At 40.7% G+C, this 19,184-nt stretch overlaps 1 protein-coding gene and 1 non-coding gene across 5 annotated transcripts; both read left to right on the forward strand.

Moving 5' to 3' along the window:
• The first annotated feature begins 406 nt into the window (after positions 1-406).
• Positions 407-6,535, forward strand: SLC25A3 (solute carrier family 25 member 3). Of its 4 annotated transcripts, none has more exons than XM_068560416.1 (8): positions 407-516; positions 764-924; positions 2,246-2,367; positions 3,605-3,784; positions 4,530-4,711; positions 5,362-5,534; positions 6,007-6,117; positions 6,199-6,535. In XM_068560416.1, the coding sequence occupies exons 2-8, from the start codon at positions 768-770 to the stop codon at positions 6,357-6,359; spliced, it is 1,086 nt and encodes a 361-aa protein (XP_068416517.1). In that variant the 5' UTR covers positions 407-516; positions 764-767; the 3' UTR covers positions 6,360-6,535. The 4 variants fall into 4 exon arrangements, with proteins under 4 accessions (XP_068416517.1, XP_068416516.1, XP_068416519.1 ...); XM_068560415.1 differs by having other exon boundaries at positions 415-573; XM_068560418.1 differs by having other exon boundaries at positions 441-662.
• Positions 5,042-5,290, forward strand: LOC137775993 (small nucleolar RNA SNORA53). The gene has a single exon (XR_011076118.1). It is a non-coding gene; the product is annotated as a small nucleolar RNA SNORA53 (small nucleolar RNA).
• Positions 6,536-19,184: the final 12,649 nt, after the last annotated feature.

Here is a 19,184-nt window from a genome sequence, read left to right on the forward strand (position 1 = left end):
AAAAAAGTACCATAATAGCAGAAGCTGTGACACGAAAACTGTACTGCAGTGACATTCTAACCGCAAACCGAAATATTTATCATCGCGTATTCGGATTTTTTTTTTTAGGTGACTAGTATATTGGGGCTCATTTAAATGAAAAGAGAGGAAGCCCCAGATTCCAGGAGAGACGTTTGAAGGTGAAGGGACAATAAGAGGAGATCACGAGCACAAACCCACACAACTCAAAAACACCGGCCCGGAATGCGCGCCTGCGCAAAAAGAACCCTCATGCGTAGAAGCCGGGCCGGAAGGGCTAGGGCGAATGGGGCGGGGATAAGGTTGCTAGGAGAACGTGATGACGTTAGGGCTTCGGCGCTCTTCTTCGCCAATGGGTGCCGCCAGTCTGTAGTGACGTGCTGTGTGCGTCACGCTGACGACGCGCGAAGGGCACGGATCTAAAGACCCGGAGGACGTTCGGCCTCTGTGAGCTCCAGCCTTTCCGAGGGAGCGGTGGTGTGTCCGCCATCTTAGGGAGTGAGTGTGGTTCGGCCTTCCCTGCAGTGCGTGCGGGGAGCGGAGCGCGGAGACCCGGTGAGGCGCTTCCTTGGCTGTAGGCCCCGTTGGCCTCCTCCTTTGGGGAGGCCGCGGTGACCTCCTCAAGGGCGCGGAGGCGGGAAGAGGCAAGGCCTGGGTGCAGGGGTGGTCCCAGGGTGCAGGTGACTTTAGCCGGCCTAACGGCCCCCTTTGCCTTTCCTGTGACCGCCGCTTCCTCTCTCCCTAGGAAGATGTTCTCGTCCGTGGCGCACTTGGCGCGGGCGAACCCCTTCAACGCGCCCCACCTGCAGCTGGTGCAAGATGATCTCGCGGGCCCCCGCAGCAACCCCGCCGGGCCCCCGGGCCCACCCCGCCGCTCCCGCAAGCTGGCAGCCGCCGCTGTGGAAGGTGAGGTTAGACCCTGTCCCGATACGGTTGTCAGGTCCCCTCGTGGTCCCCTCGGCCTTCGTGGCGTGCTCGGCCCGGAGGACAGGGAAGGACGCGCCCTGCCCGCGACACCGCAGGACGGCGCCCAGTTGCTTGTCCGAGGATGTCAGCTTGTTCCGCCCGAAGCCGGGTGTCGGATCCTTGGCTCTCCCTCAAGGGCGTGGAAGGGTCTAGGCCCTGCTCCCTCCGTGACCTCCGCGTCCTCGAGGGAGTGGAGGCATAGAGGCCGTGACTAGCTCCTTATCTTCGCCGTGAGCCAACTTGGTCAGCCGACTAGGCATTGGGTAAAGTCTTCATCCTAACCACTGGACACCGCAGTTCTAACTGTATTATCAGTTCTTTGATTTTGCTTTCACTTTCTTTTTAAAAATATTGCTTCCTCCCTTTAGTATTCCTGGAGTCTAATATTAGTTGACACAAGGTATGTGTGATAACTGGGTAACTCTTGTTTTAATGCGCCTGATTGACTTGTGGGCCCGGAGAGACCATAGAAAGGATATAATAATTGATAGGAATCCCTTTGATCTTATCTCTCGGGTTTCTTGATGGCTAGACCCAACTTTATTTTAATTGTGTATATTTTAAATCCCAGTGGAGTGTATTTACAGAGAAACCTGAAAACCGAGTTGCAGGAGTACAGAATATGTTATCTACCTTGTACCTGTAAAATGTAAAGATTTAAAGAAAAAAATTATTATGTGTTTCTGTTCCTGTCTTTAGTGTGAGGGAAAAACCCTGACATCGTCATTCGGTCCTTCAATTTAGACAGTTAAATCTATGGTCATTTGTGTAGTAAATGTATTTGACTGCAGGAATTTATGTTTATGTAGTTTTACACTATAGGGGTCCATAAGTGGGGATAGTGTTTACTTGTAAATGGTGGCCAGAGTTGTTCAGTTGTGATAATACTTTTTCACAGGGAAACTTAGTTCTCTTGCATTCCCATGGCCTTAGTCATCTCTGAAGAAATATTTATTTGATTTTTTTTTTCAATCAAACAGAGCAGTATAGCTGTGACTATGGATCTGGCAGATTCTTTCTTCTCTGTGGGCTTGGAGGAATTATTAGTTGTGGCACAACACATACAGCATTGGTTCCTCTAGATCTGGTTAAATGCAGAATGCAGGTTTGTTTTTGCATGTTGGACTAAATAAAACATTGTTGAAGCATGGGTGTTACCTGTTAACAAGCTGTGTGAAAACCTAACTGTCCAGGAGGTAAGTTGATAACCAGTAACATGAGTATTATATTAAAATGCATGGTGTGTCTTGTCTTACTACAGAGTACAGTTGTGAATACGGCTCCGCGAAGTTTTACGCACTGTGTGGCTTTGGTGGGGTCTTAAGTTGTGGTCTCACACACACTGCTGTTGTTCCTCTGGATTTAGTGAAATGCCGTATGCAGGTTTGTATTGAGATGACAGCATTGAACATCTCTTCTGTGTGTGACTTAATTCCAAGTAATATTAAAGGACTTCACAAATGAGAAGAATGAAGACATTACGACTGCCAGAAATTTTAGTAGCAAACTCAGATTTCTTTAACTCATGATATTTACTTTAATTAGTGTTTTAAATCCAAGAAATACCTCTTTTAAAATAAGAGTGAAGGTAGATTGTTGATCTCAGACTCTGCCTGTAAGTGGTTTTTGCTGCTGGGCTGAATTCTGCCTAGAGTTCTTCAAGGCCTATTGATTCTTTTTTGCTCCAAATAGTCATTTTACAAGCACTTACATGTCAGAGTAGGCTATCATTCTTTGTGTATTATACGATGTAACTTCATGCCTCTTATTTATTGATAAGATCAAGGCAGAGAACACTGTAGATTAAAAAACTCTGTATAGTGTTTAAAATTTGTGGGCATAGCTTCTTGCATATTTATTTACATAAAAGGTTTTCTTTTATAATTAAAATGTCTTAATTAGGATGATTGAAACACAAATAATCAAACATCAAAAATTTATTTGTCCCAAACAGGATTAGAGGTCTACTTACCTAAAAGAGAAAGGAAGGTGAAATATTAGCAGGGAGAGGAAGGTGATGTATACCAGCCCTTCTAGTACTGGCAGAAATAGATAAGATTTTTACCCCCATTAGTTATACCTTTGCTAAAACTTCTTATGCATGTCTCTTAAAGGGAATTTAATTTCTTAACTCAAAAGAGGGTTTTCATGTCGATGTACTTTTTAAGTTGTATTTAATTTGATTGTCTTAAGTTCACAAAACTTTATAATCACTGAATGGGCTAGCATATATCAAGGATATAGACTTATCTATTGTTTATGAAGTAGCTTTAAGACTAATTTTTAAGTGGTAAAAAGAGTTGGGTGGTGGAAAAATCTCGTGTCAGTTTTATTGTGTATTGTAGGAATTTTATCCTCTTAACTAACCCTCCAAGACTTAAGTCTGACTGAAAGAAAGCTAGACCTTACTGTACGAAAAGTTACATTTACAAAGATAATAGTAGACATTAAGCTGATATCATGCAGTGAACTTGTATTTACCCACCTTTTGTGTAGTTACTAAAGTTTATATTAGAACCAAAAGGAAAAACTAATAATAACAGAATTAAATGTTTGTGAGAAGTGTTATTACCCCTTTGGTACATTTAATTTTTTTTTTTTCTTCTTGTTTTAAATAAAGGTGGACCCACAAAAGTACAAGGGCATATTTAATGGATTCTCAATTACACTCAAAGAAGATGGTGTTCGTGGTTTGGCCAAAGGATGGGCTCCGACTTTCATTGGCTACTCTATGCAAGGGCTCTGCAAATTTGGCTTTTATGAAGTCTTCAAAGTTTTGTATAGCAACATGCTTGGAGAGGTGTGTAATTTAACTTTGAAATTGAAAAGTCCTCAGCTTTTAGGGACTTCCCTGGTAGTCCAGTGGCTAAGACTCCACGCTCCCAATGCAAGAGGCCCAGGTTTGATCCCTGGTCAGGGAACTAGATCCCACATGCCGAAACTAAGTCCCGGCGTAGCCAAATAAATAAATATTTAAAAAAGAAGAAAAAGGAAAAAAAAGTCCTCAGTTTTTAACTTAAAGTATAAGACCAAAAAGGATCTTAGATTTTGTTTGACTCACCTTGTTTTAGAACTGAGGAAATAGTCTCAGAAAGGGTGAACAATATGTTTCAAATCATAAGGCTGTTTCTTGTTTTTTTAACATCTTTATTGGAGTATGATTGCTTTACAATGTTGTGTTATAAGGCTGTTTTAACATAAACAGGATAAGAAAAAGAAACTATTTCATTAGATTTCAGTGCTCTTTTTATTATGCTATGCTGCTTTCCAAATAAGCTGGATTTGAGTTTTTTAAAGAGAAGGACTGTAGTATTCCTGTGTGAGTTAAAGGGTCAACTATGCTTGGCACCTAGACATTCAGAAAATATTCACAGTGTACTGTGGTTGATGAGGTTATGAGAGATACTCAGTCTCGTGTGTTATCTGTGGACTCTGTGATAAACACTTAAAATGTCTGAAATTTAACTGTTTCCTAGAACTGTTTCTTAAATTGAGAACAGCCAGTGCAGCAGCAATTCTTGTTTCTCCTTATGTTTTTCATGTAGGAGAATGCCTATCTCTGGCGCACATCACTATATTTGGCTGCCTCTGCCAGTGCTGAATTCTTTGCTGACATTGCTCTGGCTCCTATGGAAGCTGCTAAGGTTCGAATTCAAACCCAACCAGGATATGCTAACACTTTGAGGGATGCAGCTCCCAAAATGTATAAGGAAGAAGGCTTAAAGGCGTAAGTAAACATTTGCCTAAATATATAGTATAAAAATACTCACTTGAGAAAACCGCATTTGTTAGCATTAAACTTGCCAGACTTTCTTTTTTTCACATCTCTTTCCCCCTCACATAGAACATAAACTCTAGGGGCAAGGATAAGTTGATACATGGCTTGAACCCTGAATTAAGGGGTTTTTTTTCCCCTAAAGTTAGAATCATTTGTCAGTCTACAAATGACTTGATATTTGACCTAAATATTAACTCTTAACTTGGGGGTTGGGGAGTGCCCTTGTTAGAATTCTTGTCATCTATGTTCACAGTTAAGAATTTGCATATAGTCAGGCCACACATGCTTCCTTAGATCCACCTTTGTGGATGCCAATCTTGAGCTGAGTTCTACTTGTAAACTTACTGTTTCTTGTAGTTCCAGTCAAAGAAACATCCAGCAACTTTTTTGGTTGTATAGTCAAAGGTGCTTGAGTCATTGGCATGTGAGATAAATATACCTGCATGTTAGTCTTAGGTTCTGATAGAAATGACATGCAGTGGTGCTGCCATTTTGTTACTATCAGGACTTGACTGGTGTGCAGACACTTCTGTTAATAATGAAAAAGTCTGCTAGATGAATATATGCAACTGAGTCAAATAAGTCTTCTGATTTCCTAGATTCTACAAGGGGGTTGCTCCTCTCTGGATGAGACAGATACCATACACCATGATGAAGTTCGCCTGCTTTGAACGTACTGTTGAAGCATTGTACAAGTTTGTGGTTCCCAAGCCCCGAAGTGAATGTTCAAAGCCAGAGCAGCTGGTTGTCACATTTGTGGCAGGTTACATAGGTATGAATTATTTAGAACATGCTTGTCTGTGAAATTAAGAATAATCATTTCCAGTATTGGCCTCTTTTGTGAGGGAAAAATATTCCAAAGAAGTTTTATCTTTCCATTGCGTTTTATATACTCTTCAGGATTCACAAATACTTGCTAATTCGTTCCTAAAATAATTGTCTTGTGGTTTGCATGTCATAATTAAGCTCGGGAATGTATTGACTTCACTGCTGTGCCTTTTTCTGTTTTTCCAGTAACAAATCTTTAATACAAGAGAAAGTGTTAAAATCTCAATATAACTTGAGGGATTGTTCTGTTTTACATAGGGTAGACTGCTTCATAACTTTTCTTGTCAGTCTCATTCTAAAATATGATTTTTTTAAACACAAGAAAATTTTATTACTTATGAAAAGGTTGTTGGCTGTGATGTGAAAATTTTTTTTAACTGACCCCATATTGGATCATTTATCTTGACTTTGTTCAGCTGGAGTCTTCTGTGCCATTGTTTCTCACCCTGCTGATTCTGTGGTGTCTGTGTTGAATAAAGAGAAGGGTAGCAGTGCATCTCTGGTCCTCCAGAGACTTGGATTTAGAGGTAAGATTTTTTTTTCTCCCATCTAAAGAAAGAATAACATTTTGGAGTATATTCTTCACTCACATTTCATATTTTATCCAGGTGTATGGAAGGGACTGTTTGCCCGTATCATCATGATCGGCACTCTGACTGCACTGCAGTGGTTCATCTATGACTCCGTGAAGGTCTACTTCAGGCTCCCTCGCCCTCCTCCACCTGAGATGCCAGAATCTCTGAAGAAGAAGCTTGGGTACACTCAGTAGATGAAAGCAAATGTGGACTGAATCTGCTTGTTGATCAGTGTTGAGGAAAATGCAGAAGGAACTTTTATATATTTGACAGTGTAGGAAGTTGTCTATTCCTAATATAATTACTGTAGTGCTCTTGCCAGAAGCAAGAGTTTCAAACTTACTGTTGAAATAAACCCAACTGTTCATGATTTGTCTATGACTTGATAATTATTTTTAAAACGTTTTTAAAGAATTAACCCTAAAATGGAAAGAATTATGCACACATTAAAACCTCAAGGAAAAAAATTCACTGTTGGTTGAATGCTATGATCCCTACTCATAAATTGTCATATGTTTTAGGATTTGTCACTCAAAAGAGAGTTCTTACATTTTTAGGAACCATGCCCTAAATTTTTAAAAACAATTGTTCAGTTTGAATATGGATAAATATTCATTTGTGGTTTATTTTGACAAGTACATTTCAGTATATAATCAAATTTTTGCAACACTTACTATACTTTAAAAAATCCTCATCAGTGTGCTAATCCTTATTTGTAAAAGAAGGTAATCTAAATTAGGCTGTTTCTTAGAATGGTAGTTTTTTAAAAGGACCAAAACATTTGATAGCTAAAAACTATTTCAGGTAACTTAATTCTCCTCACCCAGATCTGACTTTCTAAATTACAAAAAAAATTACCATGAACTATTTCCAGTTTTGTTTTTAAGAAAGGTACCTGCTTGACACCTGGAGTAGGTGAATGCCCCTGGGACGGCAGCACTTTGGCATATTCAAGCATCTGGAATTTGGTTTAAGCCCAAACTGATTTTTTAAAAGCTAGAAAGTAAGCCACTGTTTAGTTTTCCCTTGTATTTTGGTTAGGAAGTATAAAAGCCCAATCTGTAATACAGTTTATTTGTTCAAGTCTGATTACATTTTACCTTGAGGCCTTTGGGTATAATATCTGGATTGAGTTGACAGTCCCTGTGTAAAGTATGCAGATGGGACCTCAGGAAAAAAACTTTGAAGGAGTCTAAACAGGAAGAGAAATGTTTTCATTACAAACCCATGTTATAAGGTCAGTGAACTAATTTAGAAACCAGGTGTATCTCATTGCATGTTAACTTCTCTCTATCATCATCACCTGGTCTTGTTTAAGGTTCCAGCCTTATTTTACCTGTGTTGCAGAGGAAAAAGGAGGGGTTATGGGTGTAAATTTGGGCCAGACTGTCAAAAGGTAGAGCTGCGGTCTGAGCCCAAGCAAATGATGGCTGTGGCAGTTGGTGTCATCAGTGTGCATTAGTTACTGCTGTGTAACAAATCATCTGAAATGTAATGGCATGAGATGATATGATCTCAAGCTTTCTGTGGGTCAGAAATTCAGGAGCATTTATTGGACTCTCCTGCTTCTTGTGTCTCATGAAGTTACGATCAGATGGTAGCTCTGGGGTTATCTCCAAAGACTTTTTCACATCCGGCTAGAGGGAGATTCTTTGAGCATCTCCCTGTTAGTGGCTCAGTCTTTCCTCAAAATCCACAGCATGGTGGCTTTAGGGCAACTGGACTTATTTCAGGGCTCTGAAGTGGAGCCAGGCAGAAGCTGGATCTTTTATAGGACTTAGCCTTGGAAGTCCTAGCATCACTTCCACTATACTCTTGGTCACCAGAAGTCCCAGAAGATCAATTCCCAGCTTCATGGAAAAGGAACACAGACTCCACCTCCTACTGGGAGGAGGGTCAGTCACATTGTAAGAGCCTGTGGGATTTGATAATATATGTATATTGGGCCAACGCAGAGGTGGACTGTGGATTTAAAAACTTTACGCTATGCAGTTCAGCCAGCCTTCACCGTGAGAGATTTCCACTGCCAGCCAGGATTCAAGTTTTATTTTCAAGAGAAGCAATAGGGGGGCTTCCCTGGTGGCGCAGTGGTTGAGAATCTGCCTGCCAATGCAGGGGACACGGGTTCGAGCCCTGGTCTGGGAAGGTCCCACATGCCGCGGAGCAACTAGGCCCGTGAGCCACAATTACTGAGCCTGCGCGTCTGGAGCCTGTGCTCCGCAACAAGAGAGGCTGCAATAATGAAAGGCCCACGCACCGCGATGAAGAGTGGCCCCCACTTGCCACAACTAGAGAAAGCCCTCGCACAGAAACGAAGACCCAACACAGCCATAAATAAATAAATAAATAAATAAATAAAAATTGTATAACTTAAAAAAAAAAAAAGCAATCGGTTTCATTTGTGGGTATTGACAAAGTATGCTGTGTTCAAGCTGTCAAGAATTGCTTGCTATTTGTAGTTAGAGAACTTTCAAAGTGATTTCTGAGAGGTAAAACCATTTCATCTTCAAGATTCAATTAGGATGCCCACTTAAAATGTGAATTCCCATTTTGTATTTTAAAATTTATTCATGCTGAAAATAAAGATTCTAATAAGGATATTTTAACATTGTTTTTTCACATTTGGCTTTAAGAAAATGTTAATTTCACAAAGCAGAACCCAGTGGGATGAGTATATGTGATTAGTTGTTTAATTGAATTATGTCTTAACACTAGGACATAATTAGTAGTTTGCAGAGGGATCAAATAAAATTCAACTTGTCTCTAAGAAACTCTTAAGAAAGCCAGATTTTTGCTAAATTATCTGGTGACATGTACAACAAAACTGAAAAACTTAACAGCTTAACCAAATCTCCATTGTGTGAAAGCTTCATGAAATGTTTTGATACCATTTTGGGGAAAGTGTCCACAATATTCAACAAGTTTGGTGCATGGCAGTCAGTCTTGCTGCTAAATTAGGAGTTACATACTGTTTCTTCAACATAAATTATATAATCATATTGTTCATACAATTTTTATCATTTACATGATAAATCAATAATTGTTAAAAATCCCAGATACCATGTGGATAAGAAACTGATTGCAAACTTTGAGGAATCTGGAGTTCACAACTGAATGCTGTGCCTCTTGATATATCAAACAATGATGTACCTTAGTAGGCTAGCTACTCTTAACAGCTCTCACCTCAGATATTATCTACTGAATCATTTTCTGTTTTGCAAGGCAGCCCTGACTTAACATCCTCCGAAGTGGTCATAGGAGGTGCATGAGATGTTCACCTCACATTGATACTGTTTATGAATCTTTGGTGACTTGAATTTCCTAGAAAGCAACTATTCCAAGGTTTTCATGTGTGGTTTTATAGACTCTATAAAGTGCCATGCATGCAACAGTCACTTAAAGGTTGGCTATACTGAATGAAAGCTTAGAGGGTGTGTCTCCTACATAAGATACAATTCCTACCTAATATACTGTGATTTGATGTACAAGTCAGCTAGGTTTCTTTGTGGAACGCAGCATATGCAAGATTTGAAGATGGAGGATAATTCATGTTAGGGGCAGTATCTATCATTTCAAGACCCATGATCTCAACACCAGAAGGCTGTATCAACCAAGGTTAAAGCTACTTTTTTAGACATCATTAATATTCTGAAGATAATGTAATCAACTTTTAATCATGGATAAACAATTCTTCACTGATTTTATTGACTGCACAACAGGTTAGACTTTAAATAGTATTAAAGCAGGGAAATTCCACAGAAAGCTGAAGATGACTCACCCGTAAGAGACCATATCTATTATTGAAGTGATTAGTTTTACATTTTCTACTGTTGGGAAACAGATCCAAAGTTTTCCATTCTACATTTGCCTCCAAAGCTATCTGTCTTGAAAACAAAATCATGACAATGAACCTAGTGACATTCCAGATTTGAGGGTTCCTTCAAGAAAGTCCTGCTCAGGATGGCTACCAAATTACTGATAGATTTGTGAATCGTTAAAATAATGAGTAGAATAGCACCAAACAAGATGAGTGCCTCATTTATTTGGCACTGATAGAAATTAAATTTTTTTTTTTTGGCTGTGCTGTGTGGCTTGCGAGTCTTAGTTCCCTGACCAGGGATTGAACCTGGGCCCCGGCAGTGAAAGCACCGAGTCCTAAGCACTGGACCACCAGGGAATTGCCCAGAAACTAATATTTTTCGTTAATGAATTTTCAGATAGTTGAATTTATATTTTTAAGTGCTGAAATTTTTCTTCTTTTTTTTGAACTTTTGAATTTTATTTATTTATTTATACAGCAGGTTCTTATTAATTATCCATTTTCTACATATTAGTGTATACATGTCAATCCCAATCTCCCAATTCATCACACCACCACCACCACCCCTGCCGCTTCCCACCTTGGTGTCCATAGGTTTGTTCTCTACATCTGTGTCTCAATTTCTGCCCTGCAAACCGGTTAATCTGGACCATTTTTCTAGGTTCCACATATATGCGTTAATATATGATATTTGTTTTTCTCCTTCTGACTTACTTCACTCTGTATGACAGTATATAGATTCATCCACATCTCTACAAGTAACCCATTTTTGTTCCTTATTAGGGCTGAATAATATTCCATTGCAAATATGTACCACATCTTCTTTATCCATTCATCTCTTGATGGGCATTTAGGTTGCTTCCATGACCTGGCTATGGTTGTCTTTTCATCTTGTTTGTAGCTTCCTTTGCTTTGCAAAAGCTTTTAAGTTTCATTAGGTGCCATTTGTTTATTTTTGTTTTTATTTCCATTACTCTAGGAGGTGGGTCAAAAAAGATCTTGCTGTGATTTATGTCAAAGAGTGTTCTTCCTATGTTTTCCTCTAAGAGTTTTATAGTGTCCAGTCCTACATTTAGGTCTCTAATTCATTTTGAGTTTATTTTTGTGTATGGTGTTAGGGAGTGTTCTAATTTCATTCTTTTACATGTAGCTGTCCAGTTTTCCCAGCACCACTTATTGAAGAGACTGTCTTTTCTCCATTGTATATCCTTGCCTCCTTTGTCATAGATTAGTTGACCATAGGTGCGTGGGTTTATCTCTGGGCTTTCTATCTTGTTCCATTGGTGTACGTTTCTGTTTTTGTGCCAGTACCATATTGCCTTGATTACTGTAGCTTTGTAGTATAGTCTGAAGTCAGGGAGTCTGATTCCTCCAGCTCCGTTTTTTTTCCCTCAAGACTGCTTTGGCTATTCGGGGTCTTTTGTGCCTCCATACAAATTTTAAGATTTTTTGTTCTAGTTCTGTAAAAAATGCCGTTGGTAGTTTGAGAGGGATTGCTTTGAATCTGTAGATTGCTTTGGGTAGTATAGTCATTTTCGCAATACTGATGCTTCCAGTCCAAGAACATGGTATATCTCTCCATCTGTTTGTATCATCTTTAATTTCTTTCATCAGTGTCTTACAGTTTTCTGCATACAGGTCTTCTCCCTAGGTAGGTTTATTCCTAGGTATTTTAGTCTTTTTGCTGCAGTGGTAAATGAGAGTGTTTGCTTAATTTCTCTTTCAGATTTTTCATCATTAGTGTATAGGAATGCAAGAGATTTCTGTGCATTAATTTTGTATTCTGCAACTTTACCAAATTCATTGATTAGCTCTAATAGTTTTCTGGTGGCATCTTTAGGATTCTCTATGTATAGTATCATGTCATCTGCAAACAGTGACAGTTTTACTTCTTCTTTTCCAATTTGTATTCCTTTATTTCTTTTTCTTCTCTGATTGCCATGGCTAGGACTTCCAGAACTATGTTGAATAATAGTGGTGAGAATGGACATCCTTGTCTTGTTCCTGATCTTAGAGGAAATGCTTTCAGTTTTTCACCATTGAGAATGATGTTTGCTGTGCATTTGTCGTATATGGCCTTTATTATGTTGAGGTAGGCTCCCTCTATGCCCACTTTCTGGAGAGTTTTTATCATAAATGGGTGTTGAATTTTGTCAAAAGCTTTTTCTGCATCTATTGAGATGACCATATGGTTTTATTCTTCAATTTGTTAATATGGTGTATCACATTGATTGATTTGCGTATATTGAAGAATCCTTGCATCCCTGGGATAAATCCCACTTGATCGTGGTGTATGATCCTTTGAATGTGTTGTTGGATTCTGTGTGCTAGTATTTGTTGAGGATTTTTGCATCTATATTCATCAGTGATATTGGTCTGTAATTTTCTTTTTTTGTAGTATCTTTGTGTGGTTTTGGTATCAGGGTGATGGTGGCCTCGTAGAATGAGTTTGGGAGTGTTCCTTCCTCTGCAATTTTTTGGAAGAGTTTGAGAAGGATGGGTGTTAGCTCTTCTCTAAATGTAATGGTAGAATTCACCTGTGAAGCCATCTGGTCCTGGACTTCTGTTTGTTGGAAGATTTTTAATCACAGTTTCAATTTCATTACTTGTGATTGGTCTGTTCATATTTTCTATTTCTTCCTGGTTCAGTCGTGGAAGGTTATACCTTTCTAAGAATTTGTCCATTTCTTCCAGGTTGTCCATTTTATTGGCATAGAGTTGCTTGTAGTAGTCTCTTAGGGTGCTTTGTATTTCTGCAGTGTCTGTTGTAACTTCTCCTTTTTCATTTGTAATTTTATTGATTTGAGTCCTCTCCCTCTTTTTCTTGATGAGTGTGGCTAATGGTTTATCAATTTTGTTTATCTTCTCAAAGAAACAGCTTTTAGTTTCATTGTTCTTTGCTATTGTTTTCTTCATTTCTATTTCATTTATTTCTGCTCTGATCTTTATGATTTCTTTCCTTCTACTAACTTTGGGTTTTGTTTGTTCATCTTTCTCTAGTTCCTTTAGGTGTAAGGTTAGATAGTTTATTTGAGGTTTTTCTTGTTTCTTGAGGTAGGCTTGTCTTGCTATAAACTTCCCTCTTAGAACTGCTTTTGCTGCATCCCACAGGTTTTGGATCATTGTGTTTTCATTGTCATTTGTCTCTAGGTATTTTCTATTTTCCTCTTTGATTTCTTCAGTGATCTCTTGGTTATTTAATAACGTATTGTTTAGCCTCCATGTGTTTGTGTTTTTTACGTTTTTTTCCCCCGGTAATTGATTTCTAATCTTATAGCATTGTGGTCAGAAAAGATGCTTGATATGATTTCAATTTTCTTAAATTTACTGAGGCTTGATTTGTGACCCAAGATGTGATCTATCCTGGTGAATGTTTCATGCACACTTGAGAAGAAAGTGTAATCTGCTGTTTTTGGATGGAATGTCCTATAACTATCAGTTATATCTATCTGGTCTATTGTGTCATTTAAAGCTTGTGTTTCCTTATTCATTTTCTGCTTGGATGATCTGTCCGTTGGTGTAAGTGAGGTGTTAAAGTCCCCCACTATTACTGTGTTACTGTTGATTTCCTCTTTTATAGCTGTTAGCAGTTGCCTTATGTATTGATGTGGTCCTTTGTTGGGTGCATATATATTTATTCTGCTCTTCAGTAGTTATTTCCACTATTTTATCTTCCAGGTCACTTATCCGTTCTTTTGCCTCAGTTATTCTGCCCTTGATCCCTTCTAGAGTATTTTTAATTTCATTTGTTGTGTTGTTCATCGTTGCTTGTTTCCTCTTTAGTTCTTCTAGGTCCTTGTTAAATGTTTCTTGCATTTTCTCTATTCTATTTCCAAGATTTTGGATCATCTTTACTATCATTATTCTGAATTCTTTTTCAGGTAGACTGCCTATTTCCTCTTCATTTGTTAGGTCTGGTGTGTTTTTACCTTGCTCCTTCATCTGCTGTGTGTTTTTCTGTCTTCTCATTTTGCTTATCTTACCGTGTTTGGGGTCTCCTTTTCGCAGGCTGCAGGTTCGTAGTTCCCGTTGTTTTTGGTGTCTGTCCTCAGTGGCTAAGGTTGGTTCAGTGGGTTGTGTAGGCTTCCTGGTGGAGGGGACTGGTGCCTGTGTTCTGGTGGATGAGGCTGGATCTTGTCGTTCTGGTGGGCAGGTCCACGTCAGGTGGTGTGTTTTGGGGTGTCTGTGGCCTTATGATTTTGGGCAGCCTCTCTGCTAATGGATGGGGCTGTGTTCCTGTCTTGGTAGTTGTTTGGCATAGGGTGTCCAGCACTGTAGCTTGCTGGTCGTTGAGTGAAGCTGGGTCTTGGTGTTGAGATGGAGATCTCTGAGAGATTTTCGCCGTTTGGTATTATGTGGAGCTGGGAGGTCTCTTGTGGACCAGTGTCCTGAAGTTGGCTCTCCCACCTCAGAGGCACAGCCCTGATGCCTGGCTGGAGCGCCAAGAGCCTTTCATCCACACGGCTCAGAATAAAAGGGAGAAAAAATAGAAAGAAAGAAAGAAAGAGGGTAAAATAAAATAAAATAAAGTAAGATAAAATAGAGTTATTAAAATACAAAATAAAAATAATTATTAATAAAAAAATATTTTTAAAGTAAAAAACAAAAAAACGGACGGACAGAACCCTAGGACAAATGGTGAAAGCAAAGCTATACAGACAAAATCTCACACAGAAGCATACACATACACACTCACAAAAAGAGGAAAAGGGGAAAAAATAATATATCTTGCTCCCAAAGTTCACCTCCGCAATTTGGGATGATTTGTTGTCTATTCAGGTATTCCACAGATGCAGGGTACATCAAATTGATTGTGGAGCTTTAATCCACTGTTTCTGAGGCTGCTGGGAGAGATTTCCCTTTCTCTTCTTTGTTCGCACAGCTCCCGGGGTTCAGGTTTGGATTTGGCCCCGCCTCTGCGTGTAGGTCGCCTGAGGGCGTCTGTTCTTCGCTCAGACAGGACAGGGTTAAAGGAACAGCTGATTAGGGGGCTCTGGCTCACTCAGGTCGGGGGGAGGGAGGGGTACGGATGCGGGGCGAGCCTGCGGCGGCAGAGGCCCGCATGACGATGCACCAGCCTGATGCGCGCCGTGCGTTCTGCCGGGGAAGTTGTCCCTGGATCACGGGACCCAGGCAGTGGTGGGCTGCACAGGCTTCCGGGAGGGGAGGTGTGGAGAGTGACCTGTGCTTGCACACAGGCTTCTTGGTGACTGCAGCAGCAGCCTTAGTGTCCCATGCCCGTCTCTGGGGGTGTGCTGATAGCTGCAGCTCACGCTCGTCTCTGGAGCTCCTTTAAGCGGTGCTCTTAATCCCCGCTCCTCGCGCACCAGGAAACAAAGAGGGAAGAAAAAGTCTCTTGCCTCTTCAGCAGGTCCAGACTTTTTCCTGGACTCCCTCCTGGCTAGCCGTGGCACACTAGCCCCCTTCAGGCTGTGTTCACGCCGCCAACCCTAGTCCTCTCCCTGTGATCCGACCGAATCCCGAGCCTCAGCTCCCAGCCCCCGCCCTCCCCGGCGGGTGAGCAGACAAGCCTCTCGGGCTGGTGAGTGCTGGTCGGCACCGATCCTCCGTGCGGGAGTCTCTCCGCTTTGCCCTCCGCACCCCTGTGGCTGCGCTCTCCTCCGTGGCTCCGAAGCTTCCCCCCTCTGCCACCTGCAGTCTCCGTCCGCGAAGGGGCTTCCTAGTGTGTGGAAACCTTTCCTCCTTCACAGCTCCCTTCCACTGGTTCAGGTCCGTCCCTATTCTTTTGTCTCTGTTTTTTCTTTTTTCTTTTTCCCTTCCCAGGTACGTGGGGGCGTTTCTTGCCTTTTGGGAGGTCTGAGGTCTTCTGCCAGTGTTCAGTAGGTGTTCTATAGGAGCAGTTCCACGTGTAGATGTATTTCTGATGTATCTGTGGGGAGGAAGGTGATCTCCACGTCTTACTCTTCTGCCATCTTCTCCTCTCCCCTGTTGGGTGCATATATATTTATAATTGTTATATCTTCTTCTTGGATTGATCCTTTGATCATTATGTAGTGTCCTTCCTTGTCTCTTGTAACATTCTTGATTTTAAAGTCTATTTTATCTGATATGAGTATTGCGACTCCAGCTTTCTTTTGATTTCTATTTGCATGGAATATCTTTTTCCGTACCCTCACTTTCAGTCTGTATGTGTCCCTAGGTCTGAAGTGGGTCTCTTGTAGACAGCATATAGATGGGTCTTGTTTTTGTATCCATTCAGTGAACCTGTGTCTTTTGGTTGGAACATTTAATCCATTCACGTTTAAGGTAATTATCAATATGTATGTTCTTAATTGTTTTGGGTTTGTTTTTGTAGGTCCTTTTCTTCTCTTGTGTTTCCCACTTAGAGAAGTTCCTTTAGCCTTTGTTGTAGAGCTGGATTGGTGGTGCTGAATTCTGTTAGCTTTTGCTTGTCTGTAAAGCTTTTGATTTCTCTATCTAATCTGAATGAGATCCTTGCTGGGTAGAGTAATCTTGGTTGTAGGTTCTTCCCTTTCATCACTTTAAATATGTTATGCCACTCCCTTCTGGCTTGTAGAGTTTCTGCTGAGAAATCAGCTGTTAACCTTATGGGAGTTCCCTTGTATGTTATTTGTCATTTTTCCCTTGCTGCTTTCAATAATTTTTCTTTGTCTTTAATTTTTGCCAATTTGATTACTATGTGTCTTGGCATGTTTCTCCTTGGGTTTATCCTGCCTGGGACTCTCTGTGCTTCCTGGACTTGGGTGGCTATTTCCTTTCCCATGTTAGGGAAGTTTTCAAGTATAATCTCTTCAAATATTTTCTCTGGTCCTTTCTCTCTCTCTTCTCCTTCTGGGACCCCTATAATGCGAAGGTTGTTGCATTTAATGTTGTCCCAGAGGTCTCTTAGGCTGTCTTCACTTCTTTTCTTTTCTTCATTCTTTTTTCTTTATTCTGTTCTGCAGCAGTGAATTCCACCATTCTGTCTTCCAGGTCACTTATCCATTCTTCTGCCTCATTTATTCTGCTATTGATTCCTTCTAGTGTATTTTTCATTTCAGTTTTTATATTGTTCATCTCTGTTTGTTTGTTCTTTAATTCTTCTAGGTCTTTGTTAAGCATTTCTTGCATCTTCTTGATCTTTGCCTCCATTCTTTTTCCGAGGTCCTGGATCATCTTCACTATCATTATTCTGAATTATTTTTCTGGAAGGTTGCTTATATCCACTTCATTTAGTTGTTTTTCTGGGGTTTTATCTTGTTCCTTCATCTGGACATAGCCCTCTGCGTTTTCATCTTGTCTATCTTTCTGTGAATGTGGTTTTTTTCCACAGGCTGCAGGATTGTAGTTCTTCTTGCTTCTGCTGTCTGCCCTCTGGTGGATGAGGCTATCTAAGAGGCTTGTGTAAGTTTCCTGATGGGAGGGACTGGTGGTGGGCAGAGCTCAGTAAAACTTTAATCCACTTGTCTGCTGATGGGTGGGGCTGGGTTCCCTCCCTGTTGGTTGTTTGGCCTGAGGCAACCCAACACTGGAGCCTACCTGGGCTCTTTGTTGGGGCTAATGGCAGACTCTGGGAGGGCTCATGCCAAGGAGTACTTCTGAGAACTTATGCTGCCAGTGTCCTTGTCCCCGTGGTGAGCCACAGCCACCCCCCGCCTCTGCAGGAGACCCTTCAGTCTCCCCTGGGGTCGCTGCTCCTTCCCCTGGGTCCCGATGCACACACTACTTTGTGTGTGCTCTCCAAGAGTGGAGTCTTTGTTTCCCCGAGTCCTGTCGAAGTTCTGCAGTCAAATCCCACTAGCCTTCAAAGTCTGATTCTCTGGGGATTCCTCCTCCCATTGCTGGACCCCCAGGTTGGGATGCCTGTTGTGGGGCTCAGAACCTTCACTCCAGTGGGTGGACTTCTGTGGTATAAGTGTTTTCCAGTTTGTGAGTCACCCACCCACCAGTTATGGGATTTGATTTTATTGTGATTGCACCCCTCCTACCATCTCACTGTGGCTTCTCCTTTGTCTTTGGATGTGGGGTATCTATTTTGGTGAGTTCCAGTGTCTTCCTGTCGATGATTGTTCAGTAGTTAGTTGTGATTCTGGTGCTCTCACAGGAGGGAGTGAGAGCATGTCCTTCTACTCTGCCATCTTGAACCAATCCAGCCTGAAATTTTTCTTTTTTTAAAAAATTTTTATTTATTTTTTTTTATTTTTTATTTTTTTAATGATATTCTTGTCTGCTTACATTCTTTTTATGTATGTATGTATGTATGTATGTATGGCTGTGTTGGGTCTTCGTTTCTGTGCGAGGGCTTTCTCTAGTTGTGGCAAGTGGGGGCCACTCTTCATCGTGCTGCGGGGGCCACTCTTAATTGAGGTGCGCGGGCCTCTCACTATCTCGGCCTCTCGTTGCCGAGCACAGGCTCCAGACGCGCAGGCTCAGTAATTGTGGCTCACGGGTCGAGTTGCTCCGCGGCATGTGGGATCTTCCCAGACCAGGGCTCGAACCCGCGTCCCCTGCATTGGCAGGCAGATTCTCAACCACTGCGCCACCAGGGAAGCCCTGAAATTTTTCTTTTTAAATATTTTTCATGTTTAAAATGCATTATTGTGTCTGATTAAGTTGATTACATGAAACATAATTTACATTTCATTTGGTATCATCATTATGAACATCAAATACTGCATTAGGATGTACTACAGTGATAACTTTTCCTGTGGGCTATAGAGCTGTTTTCCAAAAAGCAGTTCCATAGTATGTAATTTTTTGTTATATTAATTAATGGCTTTGCCCTTTTTCAGATGTTCCAGGCACTTTAGATATATTAATGCTAATATTCACAACAGTGCTATAAGGTAGATATTATTATTTACAGATGAAGAAATTAAGGGTCACAGATATTAAATTTGTCCGAGGCCACAGAACTAGGCAGAGCTAGGATTGGAACCTAGTATCTCTGATTTCATACTCTCATGTTTCTACATATTAAAACAGAGATGAATCAAATATTGTTCCAAAAAATATGTCTTTTGCCACTGTAATTATGGGGAAATCCATGACAAAAAATCATTATGGTTTGGAATAAGAACTCAAATACCCATAACACAAATACTTGCTGTATCTAGTAACACAGTCACCATATATAATGGATTCTATTCCTAGTATTTAAGGCAAATGCATACAAGCACTTACTCTGTGCAGCGGTGTGCTAGGTGCAAAGGGATATCACTTTTTAATTTTTTTAAAG

This window comes from Eschrichtius robustus, chromosome 13, assembly GCF_028021215.1.
Source record: "Eschrichtius robustus isolate mEscRob2 chromosome 13, mEscRob2.pri, whole genome shotgun sequence".
Lineage (NCBI taxonomy): Eukaryota > Metazoa > Chordata > Mammalia > Artiodactyla > Eschrichtiidae > Eschrichtius > Eschrichtius robustus.

Coding starts and splice junctions, on each gene's coding strand:
- SLC25A3 (XM_068560416.1), top strand. CDS start 768: ATGTTCTCGTCCGTGGCGCACTTGGCGCGGGCGAACCCCTTCAACGCG. Junction 4,712..5,361: donor AAGGAAGAAGGCTTAAAGGC/GTAAGTAAACAT, acceptor CTGATTTCCTAG/ATTCTACAAGGGGGTTGCTC. Junction 6,118..6,198: donor CCAGAGACTTGGATTTAGAG/GTAAGATTTTTT, acceptor TATTTTATCCAG/GTGTATGGAAGGGACTGTTT.